This window comes from Chinchilla lanigera, unplaced genomic scaffold (assembly GCF_000276665.1).
Source record: "Chinchilla lanigera isolate Chin_1 unplaced genomic scaffold, ChiLan1.0 scaffold00022, whole genome shotgun sequence".
Lineage (NCBI taxonomy): Eukaryota > Metazoa > Chordata > Mammalia > Rodentia > Chinchillidae > Chinchilla > Chinchilla lanigera.
In genome coordinates, this window is record NW_004955423.1 from 25,144,164 (window position 1) to 25,168,594 (window position 24,431).

General features: G+C 40.7%; 1 protein-coding gene across 2 annotated transcripts in view; it reads right to left on the reverse strand.

The window, feature by feature from the left end:
* The window catches only part of Lepr (leptin receptor), a 76,419-nt gene that overhangs the window by 35,267 nt on the left and 16,721 nt on the right, over window positions 1-24,431 (reverse strand). For both annotated transcript variants that reach the window (XM_005385299.2, XM_005385300.2), the window contains exons 2-5: window positions 22,895-22,969; window positions 13,828-14,154; window positions 11,090-11,213; window positions 722-930 (exon numbers count right to left, since the gene is read on the reverse strand). In XM_005385299.2, the coding sequence (XP_005385356.1) occupies window positions 722-930; window positions 11,090-11,213; window positions 13,828-14,154; window positions 22,895-22,934 (700 nt within the window). In that variant the 5' untranslated portion in view covers window positions 22,935-22,969. The remainder of the gene's footprint in view (window positions 1-721; window positions 931-11,089; window positions 11,214-13,827; window positions 14,155-22,894; window positions 22,970-24,431) is intronic.

Below are 24,431 nucleotides of genomic sequence, written 5' to 3' on the forward strand. Positions count from 1 at the left end.
GTCCCCAGCTCCACATCTACCCTTACCTGCGTCCTCCAGAGCTCCATCCTCGAGCAGCGGGGGCGTTTCTCGCTCCCAGCTCGGCGCCCCACACCCTAACCACCGCACTCTGGTGGGGCCCTCCTCCTCACCCCGCTGAACCGCTGTGCGCAGGCCGCCGTGCGCGGACACACTGCTGCTCCCAGTGGGCTCCGCGCTCGGGGCTGCGCGCCCACCGCTCTCCCCATGTGCCCAGCCCGGCGCCCTCCCACTCTTCCCTTCCGCGGACCACCCTTCAGGCTTTCTTTTCCTGAGCCCTGGCTGGGTCACGCTTACAACCCTATCCGGTAACAGCTTCCACGTCCCAGGCCCGCAGCCCTCAGACTCAGCCCACCGCCTAGGCCATGTGTCTGGGTTCGCAGAGGGAAGGCACCCCAGACAAGCACAGCCTCGCAGCCAGTCCTCTCCGGGTTCCCCATCTCAGCCCGCTGCACCAGCACGCCTCGCTGGGAAATCAGACTGGCTGTAAAATAAGAATTTAAGTGACAGCTGCAGAGATATTTATGTTACTGCTCACTCCCTCCAGCAGCTGCCCATGGCACACCCTTACACCATGGTCACCCTCACTCTCAGGGTTGGAGACAGTGACGAAAGCCAGAGAAAAACCTTTCACCAGGGAACAAACTGCAACCCGCACGCGTGTTGATGTCCAGGTTTCTTACGCTCTTAATGCACAACTTACCAACGTTTACGGGCTGAACCGACATGGGAGGGGACTGAAAAGTGACCCCTGCGGCTGTGATTTTCAAGTACATCAGCAGGGTGCTGCTGAGCTGGGCTGCTGGGGTCGGCACCCGGCACTCCCAGCGTCCCTCGAAACTGCAGTTGCACTGGACGATCTCAAAGCTGCCCTCCTGGGGGGCCAGGTGCGAATCTTCTACCACTTCAGAACTGTGTGGAGAGTAAGAGCTAAATGTTAACATGGGCGTGAGAGCAAGGGGGATGGGAGAACTACGATGGCACCCAGCCTAAAGGGCTTCTGAAAGAGACACACTCCATCAGCAAGACAACGGACTGCAGCAGGTGGAATGTCAGAAAGAGCGTAAGCAAGGACAGCGAAGCCATAAAAGGAAAGAAAAATTGCAATCCTAAACCCTAAACCCTAACCCCTACATCCGGTGAAAGTAGCTTTCAAAATAGTATGGCAGACACAACAGAAGTTAAAGAATTCGTCATCCCCAGATCTGCATTCTACAAAATGCCACAGGAAGTCACCTGATGAAAAAAAAAAAAAAAAACAGATGGGAATAGGGCTTCAAACAAAGAAATGAAATTTAACTAACTAATTATGTATTGATTATTTAAAGCAAAAATAACAGCCATGTATGGTGGAGTTTATAAGTCTAAGGTCTACAGCACTAGTACCAAGCTTGGGACAGGAGAAATGTATGTATATAGCTGTGATCATCTTACACTATAAATGAAGTAATATGATATCATTTAAGGGTATAATATCACAAGACTATATTAAGTCAGACACTATAGATCATAAAGCAACCACAAAAGTAATAAATCAAGAAGATACAGTTAATAAGCAACAAAGACTACATGGACTCATAAGAATTACTTAACCCGCCAGGCATGGTGGCCCACGCCTGTAATGCCAGCACTTGGGATGCTGAGGCAGGAGGATCGTTGCGAGTTTGAGGCCAGCCTGAGCTACAAAGTAAGCTCAAGGCCAGCCTGAACTACATAGCGAGACCCTGTCTCAAAAAGACAAAAAAAAAAAAAAAAATTACTTAACCCAAAAGAAGGAATAAAACAGGAACAATAAATAAATGAAACAAGAAAAAGAAAAAGATTAAATCTAAACATATCAATAGTCACATTACATGCAAATGGTCTAATATCTTATTTAAATGACAGTGATTATCAAACTGGATAGAAAAGCAAGACCCCATTATCAACTGCTTATAAGGAAAAAAATAAAGTTGGAAAGGCTATTTTAATATCAGGTAAAATGGATCTCACAGCAAAGAGTATTTATCAGAATAAAGAAAGTCATGTCATAATAAAAAAAAAGATTAATTCACTAGGAAGACATAATAACCCAAAACATGTATAAACTCAATAATAGAGTTTCAAAAATACAGAAAGCAAAATATTGATAGGATCACAGGAGAAAACAGACTAATCCATAAATATTGATGGAAATTTTCTCAATAATTAGCATGACAAGGAGACAAAAGTCATTAAAAATAAAAATTTGAGCACCGCCAACCAACTTGACCTAGCACATTTCATGAACACTCAACCAACAATAGCAGTTACACATGCTATTTATGAACACAAAATTACTGAGACCATACTCTGAGCCACAAAAAAGCTGCAGTAAATTTGAAGATTCAAGTCATACAAAAATGTAATTAATAAAGGAAATGAAGAACAGACAGGTATTTATAAGAACTTTTAACATTTGGAACTTAACATACTTCTAAATAACTCATGAGTCAAAGAATAAATTTTTTAAAATTATATTAGAACTTTTAAGTAAATAAAAATGAAATAAAAGAGATAAAAAGTTGTGAGGTATTGCTTAAAGCAATAATTTCAGGGAAATTTATAACACAAAAATGGGAACTAAATGTCTATAATAGAAAAGAAGTCTCAAAACAGTGATCTCAGGCTCCACTCAGCAAAAGGGGTGTGGGACAAATTAACGCTAAATAAACAAAAGATAAGAAGAGTAAACATCAGGTGAGAACACAGTAAAAGAGAAAGCAGAATACTGATGCACAAGAAACCTAAAAGGTGGTAGGAAGAGCAATAGAATTGAGGAGAATTGAGGACACTTGAGTCAGTCTGACAGAAAAAACTCCATAAGACACAAATTAACTATGTAGAAAGTGACGGAAGCAGTGTTATTACAAATTCTCCAGACATTAAAGAGATAGTAATAATATGAACAAATTTATGCCACCAGTTTATTTGGTAACTGATTAAACTATTTTAAAATACCATTTACAATAACATAGAAGTAGAAATATTTAGGGAGATAATTGATATAAGATGTTTAGGATTTGTACACTGAGAACCATAAAATATTGTTGATAGAAATTTTAAGACCAATTAAAGTGAGGGATATACTTTACTCCTCAGTTAGAAGACTCAGTATTATAAATATGTGGGTGCTCCTTATATTTCTCTGATTCAGTGCACTGCAAATCAAAATCCCACCAAACTTTGTTAAACAAGTGAGCAAGATCAAACTAAAGTCCACAGGGAGACACAAGAGATCCAGAACGGTCAAAACCACCCTGAAAATGAAGAACTTTCTTAAAGAACAGCAGTGCCGTAAGGCTCATTATAAAGCTACCATAATCAAGCAATGAAGTATTCACGTAAAAATAGGATAGAGAGTAATTATTATTAAACATTTTGCCATAGAAATCACAGATAACAAGCCTCCCCAAAAAAACATGCTAAACATTGTTAGTCATTCAAGAAACAAAGCAAGCCACACAGTGGCACATGCCTATAATCTTAGCACCAAAGGAGGCTGAGGCAGGGGGATCACAAGTTCTAGTCCCCCCAAGGCAATTTAGTGAAAGCGTGTCTCAAAATTTTAAAAGAAAACTTTTAATAAGAGATAGACTCCCCATGGGTTTGATCCTCAGCACCCCCACACCCACCCACACATAGTGAAAAACATAATAGCATAACACTGAGCTAACTATACCACATATTGATGAGGGAGTGGAGGAACCAGAACTCTAACAAATTGCTCATGGGAGTGGAAAATGACACTGCTTTGAAAATCTCTTTGGCAACTCCTGAAGTTATCATACACCTGCCCTGTGAATGTATCCATTCCACTCCCAGACAGTCATCCAAGAGAACCAAAAGGAGACGTCTGTTCAGAGACAGCCCAGCTTCATCTGTGATCTCCCAAACTATAAACAACCCAACTGACTGTCAGTAGGTGAGTACAGCACTGAAGTCACGGTCTATAGCCTACATTATGGAATACTACTTAGCAATGACAAGTATTGGCTACTGTCATATACACCATCCAAGAATCTCAAAACAACCTTGGTAAGCAAACCATGACAAAATACTGCATAAATGCATTTGTATACAATTCTAAAAAATGCAAAGTAATCTCTGGTGACAGAAATCAGATCAGTCATTCCTAAGGGTAGGGGGTGGATAGGAGCAAGAAGAAGTTCTGTGATTGATAATATACTCACTTTCTTTATTACAGTTTTATGCATGATTTCATATATAAAAACTAATCAAAATTTATACTTTAAATCAATAGTTTATTATAAATCAATTATATCTCAATGAAGCTATTTCCAAAGAAAGAAAGAAAAAAAGGAAGAAAGAAAGAAAGAAAGAAAGAAAGAAAGAAAGAAAGAAAGAAAGAAAGAAAGAAAGAGGGGCTGGGGATTTAGCTCAGTGGCAAAGCGCCTGCCTAGCAAGTGCAAGGTCATGAGTTCGGTTCCCGGTACCAGAGAAAAACCACAAAAAAAAAGAAAGAAAGAAAGAAAGAAAGAAAGAAAGAAAGAAAGAAAGAAAGAAAGAAAGAAAGAAAGGGCTTTTGTAAGCAATATTTGCCTATTATTGTAAACTTTGTGTGTGGTGGCACACACCTGCAATACCAGCACTTGTGAGGCTGAGGCAGGAGGATCACCATAAATTGGAGGCCAGCCTGGGCTACATACTGAGTTTAAGGCCAGCCTGAACTACAAATCAAGACTCTGTCTCAAAAAAGTAAGTAAATACATAAAAATAAGAATAATAGCATGCAACCAAGACACAGAAAGAGTTTGCTTCAATTGTGCTAGTTTCTCAGGGAGGCCCAGCCTCCATGTAAATGTGAGGGAGAGCTTAAGAGCAGGAGTAGCAGGTGCAGAATGGAGCCTCCTCTCCTCTCACCCAGCTGTTCTGTCTGTCCATAAACACCGCAGGCCACATGCAGCATTCAAACCACTCTAAAGAACTCTGGAAAAGGGAGGAGACAGTAAAGCTTAGCATAATCACTGCCTTCAGAAATACTGCAGTCCTTTTGGAGGGAAAGCATTGTAACTCATAAGGATAACTGCTAAAAGTTCGGTATGGAAAAACCATTGCTATAGAAACTGTACAAACTATCATGAACATCAGATATAAATAAAATGTGAAAAAGGGACCCTAACCTTACCACACACAGGCCACTTGTACTAAATATTTTGAATGACGATAGATTTTCAAGTTTCCTAATATTGAAGTTATTATTATTATACTAGCGCTAAAAAAATCAATCTGGCAAGAGTTATGAAGCTCTAATGTGCAAAGAAGTCTACTGGATACTTCAGAGGGGATAAATAGCATTGTAAAAAGCACGATCACTTCATAGTAAACCTAAAATCAAGTACTCTGTTTGCTTATTGGCCGTAAGGTTGAAAGGGAAGAACTGCACAAGAGAAATTGTTCTTTTAAATTTTTGTTCTTTTGAAACTGCTTAGCTCTGTAACTGCTTCACGCCTTTGCAAATATTTTCTTGACCCCTGTAGTCATGAGAGTGTAACCAAACATGCAGGATGTCTGATTGTAACTGATGAGCATTAATCTAGCCTTATAACTGATGAGCTCACCCTGCTAGCTAATTAGAAGAACTACCAAGCTGTTCTGTCTCACCTTTGTACCTCCTAAAAGCCCTGGGTGTGGTGGTGCACATCCAGAGATCAGGGCCTGATATTTTGGGAATGATCCCGATCAGTGCCTCCAAATCCTGAGTGAGCCTCTGTTTCCTTAATCTGTACAACCTAGACAATGCTATACTGTGTAACTTTACAAGGTTGTTGGGACTGTCAAAGAAAGTATTTACATAACAGCATTTTTGAAAAATTTGCTACACACCCACAAAGGTTTGCTTTAAAATGGAAGCAGAATGATTCAGTGTTTTCAATTTTGTCGACATGTTTATGCAAAGTCAATGAAGTACAATTTTTTAAAACACCAAGCCAGAACTTTTATTATGTTTTTCAAATATTAAAATGAAAGGTTTTCAAAAACAGAGTGTGAGCAAGTTGAATAAAGAGTGGTATTCTAAGGCAAAATATGGTTTTAAGGTGTCATATTTTGACTGAAGAATCCCTAGATGTACTATATCCTAGTCATATTTTTCTCTTCTAAAATAAGAAGAAAAGTTACAATAACACCACCTCACTATAGGTGGTCTCACCAAATTCGCCTTTTCTGAACACAGTGTGTATTTGTAGAAAATAGTTGATTACCAATTAGATGAACTATAGCTGCTCTATCACTTCTCTATTGTGCTATTTATTCAGTCTAAATTTTTTTTTTTTGTCTTTGTGAGGTAGGGTCTTACTCTGCAGTTTAGGCTGGCCTCAAACTCAGAATGATCCTCCTGCCTCAGCCTCCCAAGTGCTGGCATTACAGGCATGCACCGCCACACCCAGTTCTCCCAATTTCCTTGTTTAGTAATCTTAATATGTGAAAAAATTACATATGAGAGCATTTAATAATGACTATATATTACACATTATCTTCTCTATAAAAATATGTTACAATAACTTATAATTTCTTCAGTAAAAAACAGCTAATTTCAGAAATTTCTTAAAGCACTCAAACAGAAAGTTCCATGATGAAACTATAAGAATTAATCTACGACTGAGGTAGGAGAATCACTGTGAGTTTGAGACCAGCCTGGGCTACATAGTGAGTCCAAGGCCAGTCTAAACTACGTAATGAAACCCTGTCTCAAAGGACAAAAAGCAAACAAACAGAAAAGAATTCATCTAAAACTAATTTCTGAATGTCCTAAACTACAGGGTCAGCAAACCACAATCCACAGGCCAAATCCAGGCGCTGGCTTGGGGCTAAAGAACAGTTCCTTACATTTTCAAAAGTTAAAAAACGAGGAAAAATATTTCATGACACAGGGAAGTGACAGGAAGTTCAGCTGTCAGTGCCCACACGCGCCGCCATCCCGGTTCACCACGCAGTAACGTGGCTACCGTGTGCAGAGGGGCAGAGCTGGACGCCTGCGACAGGGACGGTGTGGGTGCCAGAGCCCGGAATATCTGCTCTCTGGTTCCCTGAGAAAACCCCTGCCCGCCTCACCTACAGGCCAAAAATACCTGGGCCTCCTTACTGCTGTGCACTTGGTGGGCAAAGAACAGAAAATCAGAGAAATCACATTAAATATATCATCAAATTTCATCGTCACAAATTATATGAAACACTTGCAGGAACCACATCTACTGATAATCTAAAAAGCCTGTAATTATAAAGTATAAGGATAAGAAGGCACCAATTTTTTTAAAATAAGAGAAGCACTTGGCTTAAAATAACATCCTAAGATTTGTGAAATTCTTGGAAATTTTTATGAAGCAAGATATTTTATGCTCTGCTAACGCACACGCACATTTAGCGATGCTATTTAATCCCTCGGCGTGTGAATAAACTTCACTCGAAGGTAAAAAGGGTACCACAACATTGGTCAAAGGAACTTTAAATTCTGGCTTCCTTGAAAATTTTACCTTCTGAGAAAATTTTCTGCTCAGAAATTAGAGACCCAACTACTTAGCGCAGAAATTTCATTTTCAGGGGCCACACACAGTTCATCAAAAAGCAGTTAGTCCTGTGACCTTCCGTCCAATTTTTCCTCCTCCCAAATTTCTCTAAGAATTTATTAAAGCTTCTCTAAGCAATGATCTCTGCTGTTATGGGAATAATAACAAAGGGGTGTCGTCCAAGCGTCTGACTGCTACTTAGGCTGACAGCAACACACAGCAGACAGACCAAGGAAGAGGAACGTGGGCGCTTAGTACTAGCTTTGGAAACCACTTAATCAAGTCATTTATTTCAAATCTCAGACTGTTAATCCATAAAAATGGTTCCCCAAAACTCTACTTTGCTAATACCAAATTATCTGAACAGGAGGTCCGTGTCTCAAACTGTCTTATCATTAAAAGCACTGGGAGCAAACTGGAGTCTGAGGAATTCGGTAGGTTAGGGGCTAAGGAGTCTATATTTTTGTATGTGCGGATGACCTAGATATAGCGCTTGTCAAAGAGCAAGGTAAAGAAACATCTTGTAAAACAGCAAGTCCTCTTCCATGTGAGATATTACCCAGGGGGAAGTCAACAAGGACAGAGGAGGGAAGGAAAACAAAGAGAGGAATACAAACAGAAATAGAAGAGCGTTCCTGTTTGGTTAATTTAACCACATGGGTAGGGGAGAAGACCCATCCTAATTAACTCTGGGACATGATGGTTTGTCCAGGTAACTCTTAGCCTTGGTGATGACAAAGTGAGTGTAAACAGTACCGCTCTGTCTGGTATGTTTGTCTTTCCCAGTGGTATGTGTTAGCCCTTGCTAACTCCCTCCTGTGTACTCTGGGGCTGAGCAAATAAGTAACACATAAATGTGTGCGGTGGGGAAGGGAAGCCAGGCTTCTCACGCTGGACACGGGGGTCCCTGTAGGTTTGAACTAGAACGAGACATTTAGTAGGAACGCAAACTCAGCAGATGCACACACAGAGAGATGCAGCAAAATGGATTTGTGTATCTTATACACACGTGTGTGTGTGTGTGCGCGTGCGTGCGCGCGCAAGCACTACATATAACCAGCTTTGTGCGCTGAGAAGCTGGAAGCAGTGTCACCTCAGTGACAGTGAGCACTGGCTCCAGACAGTGGTTTGCGCTTTGTAAATACCACTCTAAAATAAAGGATATCCTGTCCCCGAGGAGGGTTCGAAGCGTTACACCAGGACAAGGGTAAGATCAACCTGCAGCATTCTGGAATGTTAGAAAGGAAGAAGCCCTCAAAAAAAAAGAGGGGACCGCAATAAAAGAGCACAGGAGTCACCCTGAATAGGCACCCCCAGGCAAGTACGGGTCAGCCTGAGCAATAAAATTACGACATAACTGACTGCGTCCCGCAAAGTAAGAATCCACAGTCCACTTTGACAAGAAGAAAGGCGGGGAGAGGACAGAGGATTGACAGAAGCACTGCCACTATCAACCACTGACTGAAGGCCGAAACCAAGGGCGTAGGAAACGGCCAGAAAGCCGCTGGACGCCCAGGAACCATCCGGGCGGGGAGCAGCCGAGCGCCTGTGGCTGCGAAGTTCCCAGACTTAGCCCAGGGCCTCGCACGCACCCCGGCGCCTCGTGCAGAAGAGAAGGTCCTGCGTGGGTCTGCGGTGAAATGCCCAGTGTAGCTCCAAGTCCCGCATTTCTACAGGATCTCTGCTGCGGCTTCTCTGACAAACGTTAGTATCTGAGCTCAGACAACAATGCGGACAACGCTGCAGATGTTTCTAGGATTTTAAATCCCTTATGCGTGTCAGCTTTCAGCTTCTTAAGAAATAGGCGTGGTCAAGCACGGAAACCTTTGGAAGGTTTCTCCTGGGAATTCTCTGATGTACGGAAAAGGTCATTTTGATTAAAAATTTTTCTAAAATAATCACCACTATGGATTTTTGTTTCCATGAACTGTCTCGTGTGTCACACTGACCAGATCCTCCTTTCAATCTGAAGAGCCATACTTATTAAGAGCCTTACTTAAAGTTTGGAGATATATTGCTTAAAGGACACGAAAATACAGTTCAAGGTAGAAACAGCATGTGGTGATTGGGATATTGGACATATTGACCAAATCATACAGAGGTGTAATGTGGTCCACAAAAAAAAGAAAAAGTTTCCCAAACTGAGTGCAGTCTGATGAATATTACTTTATTATTAATATTCAGAAGCCTGAGTTCAAAATAAAAGCAGGCTCAAAGAATCTGTTAAATCTGTCAAATAAGCAAGTTAATAGAAGTACTTAATTTATCACAATTTTCTCATTTCTCTGGGTCCTACTATTTGCATAAATTAACTAATAAATGCTCAGTTGACTAAACTGAATTTAAAATTTTTAGGTATTGCTAAATTACTACTCACACCCAATGCTCGGAGACAGACTGACATAGGTACGATTTATTTATATGTAAATATGTGACCTATTTATGTATTCTTTCTTTTTCAGAGAATAAAGACTTCAAGACAGCTACAGTCTATACACGATGGACTATCAGTCCTTACACAAGTTCACAGAACTTTAAAACTGGGAAGAGTTAGAGCCTGCTAGGAAGCTTGGAAAGCCTCGCGCTTAGTAAAATACATACACGTAAAATGGACCACTGCAAGCATCTTAAGCGTAGGGTTTAGTGACATTAGGTACCATGTTGTGAAAACATTGCCCCCACCCAGCTCCAAATGTCTTTCATCTTCTGAAACTGAAACTCTACATCCCACACACAGGAACTCCTCATCACCCCTCAAGGCCCGGGCAGCCGCTACTCAACTTTCTGTCTCTACTCATCTGGTTTAAAAATCTTGCTGAGCACATGCTTGCAGTGCATAATGTTTCTATTCCCTGGGACGAGCCAGTGCCTCTACATAACACGTTTAATTACATTTTCCACTCTCCTTCCCTCCCCTCCCTTCCTCTGCCCGCCCTCCATCTCTCACTCCCCTTCCTGTCTGAGAAAGACCCATCTCCCCACTTCCTGTGACCTGCCTTGTATTTTGCTCTTTATTTATAATTTGGATTTTGTGGACAGTTTTTAGCAAATTCTCCTCAGTGGTACAAACTCAATAACCATAGCAATGAAAAAGGAAAATCACTCCTTCGGCATCAGATAAAAGAATACCTGAGAAACTATTTTAGAGGGTTAAAATCAAGAGTGGACGTTAACCCTGGAGTTATAACTGGAGTGCATTCACTGTTGGAATTATAGCTACTTAAACTACCATCTTGGCTCTCTACTTAGGACAAATACATATCATTCATATTTTTAATTTCATAAAAAATCAAATGTGACAAATATACCTGAAAAAATACACACAAAATTTTTCCCCAGTGCAGAAATCCTAATGGGAAAGAATGTGACATAAAAAAACACGAGCCACTCTGTAGCTGTCCGCAGGTATAAAAGGAAAGATACGGGCAGGAGAGGTTCCTCGTCCACCTCACTGTACGGCAGCTCTTGCATCCAAAAATAAACCACGCGGTAGTAGAAATGGCCAAATTAATTTATCTGGTACTTACAGGACATAGAAAAGATGCACCCGAAGGTCAGAATTCGTGAAAGGACTCTGAAGTAAGGGCTGCCCAGAGCAGATGAGTAATTTCAAGTCCACTTTCACCCAGCACTGTATGTTCCAGTTCACACCTGAATTAAAAATAAACTACATTAAATCTGAAAACCTTTCTGAACAACTCAGTGAACGAGGAGGGCCAAATCCACCGCGCTCAGACCTGCCTCCCTCCGCCCCTTCCAAGAGTAAGAACAACTCCAACTACCGGCTCACTTGCCCGGGTATCAAGTCCCTTTGAAAGCCTTCAATTTTCTTATTGTAAAGTAAGAGAATTAAATCCAATCGCCTCTTCTCAAACTCCTCTTTAATCTCATGCCACTCAGAAAAAACAGAAGAGCTCAAAATTTACCCAGCTCGGTTCATTCGCATTTTTCAAGAGAAAAAAGAACATCAAGTATCAAGGGACAAGCAAATGTGGAGGGACACTTCTGTGTCAGCACCAGGAAATAAAGGAGCTGAGACCCTGGCACCTTAAATGTCTGTGGCTGTAATAGTGGAAGCCCCAAACACAGCCGAGGAAAGGCCACTTCAGCCACGCTGGAGAGCTCTCCTGCTCGAGTGGAGGCACGCTCTGGGGAATCTGTAACTTTTAAGGCACAGACAGTAAAAACTGTGAACCCTGACTAATTAAGACAACACCAAGACCAACTTCAGACAGCTGTTTCCCTGACCAGAAGGGTACCCAGCCGCCAGGAATTCTAACCCTCGGAGCCCCTGAAGCAAACGGCCCACTAGAAAGAATAATCCACAGAGGCTTTCAAGTGACCACTGTATAACCTAGAGTGATTTAAGTTACAAAAACTGATACTCTACTCAGAAAAAAAACTCGCTTTTATCTCCGATTTATACTATGAAGTTAAAATAGCACTAGTCATTACCTTCATAAATGAAAAAGGTGCTAATATAGTTTACCATTCCAAGCCTCATTAAAAGGACCTTGACTTATTAAACTCGTTTTTAGCTTAGCATGTTTAATCAACACTTGCTTAGCTAAGTTAAACTTTGTTAGAAATGTTTCCACTTAAATGCTCTGGGAGGCTGAAGCAGGGGGATCACAAGTTCAAACCCCGCCTGTGAGACCCCATCTGAAATAAAATTCTTAAAAAGGGCTGGGACTATAGCTCAGGGCAAAGGCCCTGGATTCAATTCCCACAAGAAAAAAAAGGTGTTCACTTGAAATGAAATGAATGGCTCTGAACTGGGCGGAGACAGTGGGGGTTATTTCTATTCACTGTTTTTCAGTTCTTGATTTGACTACATAGCTATGTTTTCCCTTTATTCCTAAACTGATTTCCACATACTGGGGTGTTTCTTCCATCTAATCAATGCCACAAAAGCTGGGGCGACTTTTCTACATCAGAGGACATTGGGCAATACCTGAAGTTCTCCATTATTTCTACAACTGGGGAGGAAACGCTTCTGCCTCTAGCAGTCAGAGGCCAGGAAGCATCCCACGATGCCAGGGTTGCTCCCCAAAGCCGAGGGTAACCTGGACCAAACCCTCAGAGCTGTCCACTGGGAACTCATAACCACTCCTACACTTTCGCAAGCCTGTGCTTCCAGACCGCAGGTCTCCACAGACGTAAAGTCAGTCAACTCTGTGCTATTTAGCTTTTCCAGAAGACGTGGAAATAATTTTGTTGTTTATATTTTCAGGTGCAGAATTAGTATGCATTATACTTTAAACAACCAAAAAAATCCCTTGATTTAAAATGGGTACTGCTTCAGAGAGATGCCTGGCCTGAAAAAAATCATTCATAAATGTTTCTAAATGTGACTAACTCCACAGCGTTGTCAGTAATTCTGTATTTTTTACTTAACAACAAATGGAGTGTTTTTTCTGTTTCAAAGCAAATGTAGTAGACTACAGGGTTATACTTTTTTAACAGGTATAGGTGAAGTTTACTTTTCACTTTTTTATTTTTATTAGTCCATATTTGCAGTACATAACGGCTACATTCCTTGTGAGGAGCTGGTACGTGTGCGCCACATCTTAACTCCTTTTCATTCCCTTTCCCTCCTTCCCCCTTCCTCCAAACCTGAATCCCCCTCCTGTTTGAGAAAGATCTCTCTCTACTTGCTATTAGCTTTTATTTTGTTCTTTATTTATATTTTAGGTTTCTCATACAATAGAAACCATGTGATATTGAAGCCTGTGTATCTGATATATCTCATTTAACATCATGGTCTCCAGGTGAATCCATTTTCCTACAAATGACTCAAGTTTATCACTTTTTATGGCAGAGAAGTACTCCATGGTGTGTAAACACCGCATTCTTTATCATTCATCTGTTGACGGACAGATAGGCTGCTTCCAAGATCTAGCTGTCATGAATTCTGCTGCTATAAACATGGGTGTGCATGGATCCCTGTAATCCAATGTCTTCAGCTCTTTCAGGAAGACATCTAAAAGGAAAATAGCCTGGCCAAATGGAATCTCAAGTTTTAGTTGTTTTGAAAGTAAAAAGAATTCTCTTTATACATTCTATGGGATATTAAATACCTGGGGGCTTATTATGAATGTTGTCACATGGTGAATCCTAGTTTTATTATTGACATTAAAATGACAATATATGTTGATAATCACATGCACAAGGCATCTATTTCACATATTTCAGAAATTTAAAACACTTTGTTCAGTATAGTTAACACTTAACAGTTTACTGCTCGGAACGTTAAAATACCTACCCGGTCGTTGGAAAACGGAAGAACCCACTGTGGGAACAAAGCCCTCCCCTTCAGTGCCGTCTCCATGCGCAGGGCAGTTTTTATCTTGCTCACTCCAAAAGCAACAGTGGAAAGCTGCTTCCGATAAATTAGCACTGTCGGCACCACTTGAATTAAATCTGGCTTCAACAACTGCCTCATTCTCTCCACTCGAATTTGAAGTGTTTGAGATTCCGGTGGGCAAGAAGGAGTAGTCATCAGTTTTATTTGATGGCAGGCAGGATAATTTAAATCTCCAGGGAGTGACCGGATATGCCAGGTTCAATGCAGCTATCGCATAAAGAAATTCTGGGGGGACATGAAAAAGATACACATAAAACAAGTGTCATTTTGCCTAGGATATGGCAGTCGAAGTGTGTGAGACCCAGCCATGCAGCACTCAGTAATAACCATCCAACTTTCAAAGAGCTCAATCTACACCTAATGAACAGCTCTGGGCTGGGTGTACAGTAGGTTGTTCCAGAGAGGTCTCATTAATGTACTGAAATAACTCTGCTCTTGGGCACCCCACTTTGGAAAGTCATACATCATTTTTCCTCATTTACCTAATGTCTTATATCTGTATTTTCATGAAAGAAATTAACATAAAATATTTTAGTTGCCTTTTGAATAAAAAATTATTCCAACTTCTCACATAAATGAGCAATATCTGCATGCGCGTTTATAGAAATAAACATTAAGAGCTTTTTTAATGTTTATTGCAGGCAACACAGCAGAATGTTAGCAGCGCCTTCACGGTGAGGGTTCGGGGAGGGTCTGGCTATGATGTGACACAGCTGGACCATCTCCTCCAGATGAGACACCGTACAAACAAGCCCTAATACGCGCTCCCAGAAACTACGTCCGCCAATGTTTTCCTGCGAACTTCAGCTGGGGATTATCACTTTTCAGACAAGAGATCATGAACACTTTTATAGCTCTGTTCAAAACAAAATCTTCAAACATTAAGTATATCTCAACATAACTGTTTGAAAAAAACATTAATTCTTTATGATTTATTTTCACAAATAATCCAACAACTTTGTTGCCCTATACACACGCTAATGTAGAGTGAGAATCCTGAGTATTTTGTATGGATTTGTACAGTATGGGCATTTTGAAGAATTATGAGAAATGTGAACAGATAAGACAACAGAACTACCCAGGATGTCCTGCTGTGGATGAATGGGTAAGTTACCTGCAGTACTTTGAGATGAAGGAATATCATTCAGTTCCAAGAAGAAAAAAGATATGAAAAGATAGGGAGGAAACTTAAATGCACATTATGAGGAAAAAAAAGTCAATCTGAACAGGCTGCGTACTGCATGATTTTGACTATGTGACATTCTGGAAAAAGCAAAAGTGTGAAATGATTAGTGGTTGTGGTGGGGGCAGTCAAGTGGCACACAGAGGACTGACTGTGTCGTGTGCAACCCTGTCTCTACTCCGTAAGAACCTACATGGGCCTATGTGACTCTGTCAAAAGCCACAGAGTGCCCAAGAGCGAACCCAAATTAACATAAAGCAAAGCCTATTAAATGATAAGAAAGCAGAAATGTGTAAAAAGCAGTTCACAACTTTTTTCAGTACTAGGGATTAAATACAGGCCCTCTTGCTGAGCTCCATCCCTAGCCCTTTTTTATTTGTATTTTGAGACAGGGCGTCTCTAAGCCACAAAGTTACCCCCTAGTCTGGGCTCAAACTTGTGATCCTCCTGCCTCAGCACCGCAGAGTGCTGGGATTGCTGGCATGCACCAACATGCCCAGCTCAGAAACATATTTTTAATTCAAAAAAAATCAACGCAAGTAAAAATATTTGAATAAGGCCTAAGTAATAACTGTTCATAACTCAATTTCTGACCCTTTCTACAAATACAAATTAATATAAAGATGCACAGGTACATCCTCTGCAGAAGGGAAGGGGACCAAGAGACAGAGGGGAGGGAGAGGGCGGGAAGGATAGGAGATGAAAAGGGCGGAGATGCGTCCTGCACAGGCACCACCTCCCCACAAAAATTATTAACATGAGTCACATTATTGTGTTCACAACGATAACAGTTAGGTACCCTAACCCCACAAAAACGAATCCTCACTGCAGTGTGTTTCTTTGCCTTCCATTCTTCTAACATACGCTCCTGAAATCAGAACATCTATAAAAACAGAATTGTGTTTTGTTTTGTTTTGTTTTAAAAAAAAAAAACATGCATATGCAGCAGGACTAATGAAAAGCATTGTTTTTTCTAGCTGCACAGGAAAGATTCAGTGAGCGGAATTGAAATTAGCCTGACATCCTCAGTGTACTGAAACCTAAAAAGTAATAATGAACTTCACAAATACACAGCAATTGAATCAGTGTAATTAAGAGATGACAACGGCACAGCACTTGCCTGGCAAGCGTGAAGTCATGAGTTTGATTCCCAGTACCAAAAAAAGACATGAGCCTGTTTTGTCTGCATACTGTCTTTGCAAATCACATTTCCTTCCCTTGGAATGACTCCTAAACAGTGAAAGACCCAGAACTGTCATTGGCACCATTCGCTGTCAGATACCAATATTCCAGGGTCTTGTCTCATTTGTAAGACTTGATCAAACCATGAACCTTTCAAAAAGCCAATATGAAACTAAGAAAATCTAATAAAAATTGGAGAATCTAAGAGATAAAGTGTGGTTCTCTTCAATGCATGTAATAAAATTAGATGAAGAATATAAAAGAGAATGAATGATTTCTCCTTGATAATCCCAGGAACACGGTTTTTTGGCATCTCTGTGAGTGAGGCTATCCTGGGTGTCTCCTGCAAGGACCAAGACGGCCACAAGGAGAAGGGACAGCACCACCCGGGAGCCCTGTGTGGGTGTGTGCAGGGCACGTGTACCCTGACGCTACAAGACAGATGCCCAGAGCTGGCTGACACCGGGGTAAGTCACCAGATAAAATGGGTTTTGTTAAAAGATAGCCTGACCTGAATTCCAAAACTTTGAAATACAAACTAAATTAGATGATTCAAAGTTTATAAAAGTCCAAATATCACCAGAATATGGTGAGAGATGAGTGAGGACATATACCCAAAAGTTATCCATGATGGGAGAGACAGAGCCAGACGGCGGGAGAGGACTCTCCAGTGATGACCACCCTGCAGAAACATCAGCTGGGACAAATCTCACATATTAAAAATCTTCCCAAGTGCTAAGGGGACCAGGCACAGACACATGGGAGGCGGAAGGTGGGGCAGTTTCACACGGTCTGCGTCATGCTTCCCAGGACCCACGAAGCACAACCTGGAGACAGACGCTGTCTCTTGGGGAAAAGACAGGGAAGAGGGCCAAGCTTCCCCTGGGTCCCCAGTACCAGTTCTGCAGCAGTAACTCCAGCACCAGGAAGATGCCCAGCCTGGTGCCTGCAGAATGAGCCTCCCGTCCTGCCCTGGAGACAGATAGGCAGCCACATACCTGCACAATGGGCCTGGCGCCTGCTGACCCACCACAGAAGACTTGGCTTCAGATAAACCTTGGGGGCCAGCGAACCTCACTGGCCACAGGCTGCAGGGACATCCCATCCTGTGCTAGCCCTGGTGGCCAGGAAACACCTGCCTGGCACTGGGCACTGTAGCAGTCCTAGGCCACAGTACCTGCTGCAGGGGTCACATGCACAGGGACCACATGGACGACCTGTCCAGGAGCTCTGCACAGCACTGCTGCTGAGGGTTCTCAGACAAGGCTGATGTGCAAACCCCAGAGGAGGTCCACACTTCTCCGGTGCACAGATATCAGCACATGGCCACCCAGGTCAAAGCAAGTAGAGAAACGGGACATCACTGATGTACACAGTCAAGCACCAGGACTGACCCTCAAGCAGTGGAGCTCTATGAACTCCTTGCCAGAGAATCCCAAAATAGCTCGGTAAACTTCAAAGTCTACAGAGAAGAATGCAAAGAAATGAGCAAACAAAGCGACCAGAGTAATAAAATTAATGGAGATCAAAATACTAATAATGGGGCTGAAAATAGAATGAATAAAATGCAAAAGGGAACACAGAACATCAGGAACACAATAAATAAAGCTGGAAAATGTATGAGCTCAAAGAACAGATCATTGAAAATGTAAAGTCAGAGGTGAAAAAAACAAATGAACAAATTTTTGAGTTATTGGGTCTCAAAGCAGGAGTAGAAAATCATGACGGGGTAAAAGCTTAAAGAAGAAAAGAAAAATTTCCAATCTTGGACAAAGATACAAATATCCAGATATAAAGATCAAAGGTCACAAATTAGATTTAATCCAAATAAAACAACCTAAGACATTGTATAATCCAACTGTCAAGTAAGCTCCTGAAAACAGCCAGAAAAAAAAGAAACAAACAGCATACAAAGGAGTTCCAACATGCCCCTCAGCAGACTTCTCAGGAGAGACTGTCACAGGCCAAGAGGCACTGAGTCGTATTTTCAATGTGTTGAGGGGAAAAAAAAAAAAAAAAACGCTAACCAAAAACACTATTCCTACCAAATCTGTTCCCCAGAAATGAGAGATAGCCAGGTGTGGTGGTACACACCATAATCCCAGAATTTAGGAGGCTGAGGCAGGAGGATCACAGTGAATTCAAGGCCAGCCTGCATTACAAAGAGACATCCTGTCTCCAAAAAAAAATTAATAATAAGAAATGGGAGATAAAGATTTTCCTACACAAACAAAACCTAGGAGAGTTCATCACTACTAGACCTGTCTTATAGGAAATGCTAAAAGAGTTCTCCAACCTGAAAAAATAATAGCAATGATAATGAGTAACACAAAAGCACAAACCTCATTTGTCAGGTGCAAAATACCGTAAAAGAGGAATGGTGGGGGAAAATACATCATTAGAAAAAGGGTAAAGATAATACAAAAGTAACAACTACAATAAGAGGTGTAACAAGAAGGTGTGAATTGAAAAATTAAAAATTCAGAATGTGGGGACAGGTGAAATAAAAGTACAGATTTTTTTATAATCAAAATTAAGATGTTTTTGGCTTAAGAGAGCTTATTATAGCTCTAAGACACTTTTTATAATCCTCAAGATAACCACAAGGAAAAGATACACTGAAAATAAAAATCAAGGAATCAAAATACGCCACTAGAGAAAAATCATCTGATCACAAAGAAAGACAGTAAGAGAGGAAGTGATAATCCAAAGAACTAGAAAACAAACAAAAAATTGGTACCTGTCAATAATTACTTTGAGTGCTCACTTCAGCAGCACACGTAATGATTACTTTGAATGCAAATAGACTGAGTTTGCCAATAGACAGTTACTTGTTCAATGGGTTAAAATAAAAAAAGATTAAACTATGTAGCTCTTATCTATAAGAGATTCGGCTCCAAGAAGGGAGAGAGCATAAGGAGACGAGACAGGGAGAAAGACTGACTTACTTTTCCTACAAGAACACACACAAGGTGACGGTAAAGGAATGGAAAAAGATACTCCATGCAAATGGAAACCGAGGCAGACCAGGAACAGCTACACTACATCAGATAAAACAGACCCTAAGTCAAAACTGTAAAGACAGAAAAGAAGTTAATACAGTAGGAGATATAATAACTGCAGATATGTTTGCAACCAACATCAGAGACCCTAAATATACAAAGCAAATTATCAGTGTGCAGAAAGGAGAGACAGACTGCAGTAAATGATAATAGGAGACTTCAGTACCTGACTTTTAGCACATCCAAGGAGAAAAATCAACAGGGAAATCGCAGGCTTAAACCAGACTCCAGAACAAATGAACCTTACAGACATACACAATACATACAGAATGTCTCATCCAACAACTGCAGAATACAAAATTTTCTCCACTGTACAGGGACCATTATCTAGGCAAGATTGTATGTTGGGCCACAAAACATGTTTAACAAATTTAAAACTGAAATCCTATCAAGTGTCTTTTCTGACTACAATGAAATAAAACCATAAAGGAACAACAGGGGGGATTTCTTTTTCTCTTTTTGAGACAGGATCTTCTTGTGTAGTTCAGGCTGGCCTTGAACTCACTTTGTAGCCCAGGTTGTCCTCAAACTCACAGAGATCCTCCCACCTCAGCCTCCCGAGTGCTGGGATCACAGGTATGTACCACCACACCCGGCTTCAAGAGGAACTTCAGAAAATTCACAAACAGATGGAGATTAAACAACATGATCCTGAGTAACCAATGGGCCCATGAAGAATCTTAACAGATCATCCAATCATAAAAAGAAGGAAGACCTGATACTTGCAACCACACAGATGAACCTGGAGGACATTAAGCTGAGGGAAATAAGCAGTGCACAGAAAGACAGATACCACAAGGTCTCTCTCACTTGAGCAATCTGCAAAGTGAATCTCATAGAAGTCAAAAGGAGATGTATAGATTATAAGAGGCTGGGGTGATTCCGTGGCACAGGAAGCTGGGAGCCCCTCATTGAAACTAGAAGGGAGGAGAAAGTTCCACGATCCTATTACAGCATGTAGACCACAGTTAATGAGAATATGTTGTACTGGTGAAAATGCTGACAGATGTTGAATGTTCTCACCACAAAAATGCTAACTATGTGAGGCAACGCACTTGTGATTAGCTAGACAGAACTTGCATGGTGTACACTGACCTCAAAACATCACATTATACAAGATAAATAAATACAATTTTATATGTCGGTATTTCAAATAAAAATAGATTTAAAGAAAAAGAACTGGAAGCAGCAAAAATAAATAAATGAAGAATAGGTTTCCCTGTTTTAAAAAAAGGTTATCAACAAGGTATGACTAACTTCAAATGTAAGATCGTAAGCTCACTATGGCTTGCATCAGTTAAAAAGTCAAGACATTCCAAGGTCATGCAATGCTTCCTCTATAAGCCAACCCTGAGGGGACTGGGCGGAGGGACTGGTATGCATTTAATTTCTTTCTCTATCTTTTTCTTTTTTGTTTTGTTTTGGTTGGTTGGTTTGGGTGCTAGGGATTGAACCCAGGGTCTTCACACTAACCTACTTCCTCAGACTTTTGTAAAATTTTATTTATTTTTGATACAGGGTTTCACTAAATTGCCCAGGCTGGGCTGTAATTTGCAATCCTCCTGCCTCAGCTTCCCAGAGCACTGGAGCTATGGGCATACACCACAATGCCCAGCCATTTAATTTCTTAAAGCATTCTGATGATACTCAAGGTGGCACTTTGCAGTGCTAACACCATGCCTTGGTAATGTCCCCTGATAACGATACTTGCATCTCTTTCCTTAGGTACAATGGCAAATAGCATTTGAAGCACCATCACTATTCTGCCTGAGAGTAAACCCACCACTCTGTGTCGCAGTCATTTATCTTCAACAGCATGAAGTAAACTTCTTCCTGACATAAAGCAGAAGTTTGGCAACATCTGATATATATTTATAATGTAATAATGGTATGTTTGCTAAATAAAATTAATATATTTAAATTCCATTCTTACTTCTAAGTGTTCACATATAGGTTTTTGTGTGTACATATATGTTTTCTGTACTGTAAAAGAAAGTAAATTTTTTTTAAAAAAAGCAAATCATGGGCAATAAGAAAATATTTGTAAACATAGCAGGTTTTCCAGGCTTATGAGGATGCATTGTGTGTGTCAACTTGACAGGGCTGACACACACCTTTAGTTAAACATCCTTCTCTTTGTGTCTGTGAGGATGTTACTGGATGAGAACATCTGGATCCACCGGCTACTGTCCACGGTGTGGACCGCCTCATCCACTCATCCGTGGGACTCCTGGGCCTGATGCTCTGAGTGGAGACGGTGGTCTCCTCCTGCCCCAGACCACAAGTGAGACATCAGTTTTTCCAAGGTCTCCAGAAGGAACCTGCATCCTCAGCTGCCCTGGTTCTCAGCCCTCGGGATTTGGACAGGAACCGCTCCCCTGGGCTCCAGCCTGCTGACTGCACATCTTGGGACTTTTCAGCCTTTATAATTACCCACCTCAATTCCTGATAGTAAACATATCTCTCTTGTGTCCAATCCTCTCCTTTCCTCTCCTCTCCCCTCCCCTCCTATCTCTCTCCCTCTCTCTCTCCTACATACACACACACACACACACACACACACACACACACACACACACACTGGTTCTGTTTCTCTAGAAAGCCCTCCTACAGGACTAAATATCCATTACATTTTAGAAATTTCTAAAATTCAACTGAGACCAATAACGCCCAACAACAAGTGAAGTATATGAACTAGAAATATCACATCAGAAATATAAATGGTCAATAAACTGTTCAACCTCACACATATCAAATAAATAAAATTGAAATGAAGTTCCAAAAAGTAAACAATGGTAACAGAATAAGTAAAAGAATAGTAACCTGCATCTCTGGTGGAAATGCAAAAGTATAGCATACTCTCATGCATCTATTAGAATAACAAAGGATGCAAGTTTTGGAAGGAGATTTCCCAGTATCAAATTTTTAAATGTGCACACTACTCAAGGTAGAAATTCCTTAGGAGCTAAACTATCTTCCAAATATATAAAGACGTATAGATATAGAGATGATAGGTAGGTAAGTAGGTAGGTAGATAGATAGAAGGATGGATGGATGGAGGGATGGATGGATGGATGGATGGATAGATTTTTCCATGCAGCATCCTATTGCTCAAGAATTGGTCAGGTACATTTATGTGATACATTGCATTTGACTACTACACAAATAAGTTCATCAATAAATACTGATAAGGAAAATTGTCATGATAAATTGAAAATCTAAGCAGAAAAAGCAGCATGCAAAACATAATGTTTGCAACTATGGTGCAAAATGCTATGCAACTATGCTTGCAGATATGGTGTGTGTGTGTGTGTGCAGGTGTATGTGTGTTAAAATTCTGGAAAAATACACTACAGAGTCATTTTTAGGAAATTGGGAAAGGTTTGCATTTTCACATTTACACTTTCATTGGTTACATATTTCATCGCAAGCATATATGAAATTCCAAGCTGGAAAAAGACTATTTTGTTAGTCAATAAGGAAATAGCATTTCTAGGAGCAAAATCTCAGCTTTACATACAAACAGCAAATAACTTACCGCAGTGTAACAAAGCCACATAGAATGTCTGACAAATCATTTTTCTTCAGAGACGTGCACTGGATTTTAGTAAATCTAAAACAAAAACACACACATAGGAAAACACATGTATATAAGTTGTCTGTGTGAAATATAAAAGGGTTATAAACGTGTCCTTAAATTGCAACCTTCTGCAGTAGAAGTATTCTTGTTCAGTCATGTCATAGACTCATTGTTACGCACACGCCGCCTTACCTAGTTAAAACATAAGCCGTAAGAAAGCATTCAGTGTTCCTTTATTCCATATATACCAAGACAAGCACCACAGGATAAGACTGAATTTTCATCTAAACCAAAGTTCTCACAGTTCTGATTAAATATGTCACTGTTCATCCAGCACCATTAATGTCACTGCCTTCACATTTGCTTTCATGCTCAAAGTTCACGCTTACAGTCCCCTTTATTTTCTGAAACCCTTACCTTTCATAGGACACCACAAGACAAACGATTATACACAGACAACGATATATTTATTTCCAATAAAGTATGGAACATTTTCCGAAATGTTCTTGAAAACCAACTATTCATTTGCAGATAAGGTGATACTCACATGGAAGAGTTGGTAGAGTAATTCCCAGAAAGCCTATGACAAGATATCCAAATGCTCCGAATAAGCCTTCCCATGACTCCCCCTCAGTTCGAAATACTATATCACATAAAATTATTTGCACTGCTATGTCATGAACTAGAACAGTAGTCAGTCTTTAACGTCCTGGTCTTGGGCTTATGTGACTTTAATGTTTCATTCTTTCTTTACCATCTCAGACCGAGGACTCTGCCCCCACACAGGTATAACTGCAGCAACACCCTGTCAGGAGTCTGGAGAGTCGGTCCTGCTCTTGCATTCGGGGTTCTCATTGGCAAATCAGACTGCAGGATGATCTATATGGCCCTTTCAGAGCTGCCTATGATTCTGAGGCATTTTATTTTAAAATATAAATCATAGTTTTCCTGCAATGAATGTAAAATTACTAAGAAATAGCACCAAGTGATGAATAAATAGGAGAAGCAGGTTTAGTTAATTTCCAACTTACATAGTCTTAGCAGGAAAAGAGATGGATGCAAACAATCTATAGTCTGACAGATTTGTTTCTCACACTATCAGTTTTTCACAAGATTTTTGTTCTTTATAATTCTTGTGACGTCTGTCTAGCATCTCTAGAAATCCTTTCTGCGCTTGGAATCATCACGCTCTCACCGTATCAAAATGAACAAGGTCCCTTTATGTTACCTGTATTAGTTATATTTTATCACTGAAACAAAGTATCCAACACCTGAAACTTAAAGGAGAGAGGTTTTCCACACACCCCTTCCCCAAATGTCTCTGTCACTAATTTTCCAATCACATTCCTTCCAAGTCTTTGACCATATTACAGCCCATGAATTGACACATCTAGATATTTTTTCTTCCAAACAGAATATATGACCAGGCGCACTGCCAGAAGATCTGCCCACTGTGAAGATTCCCTTCACCACTGTCCTGCAGGCGTGTCCTGAC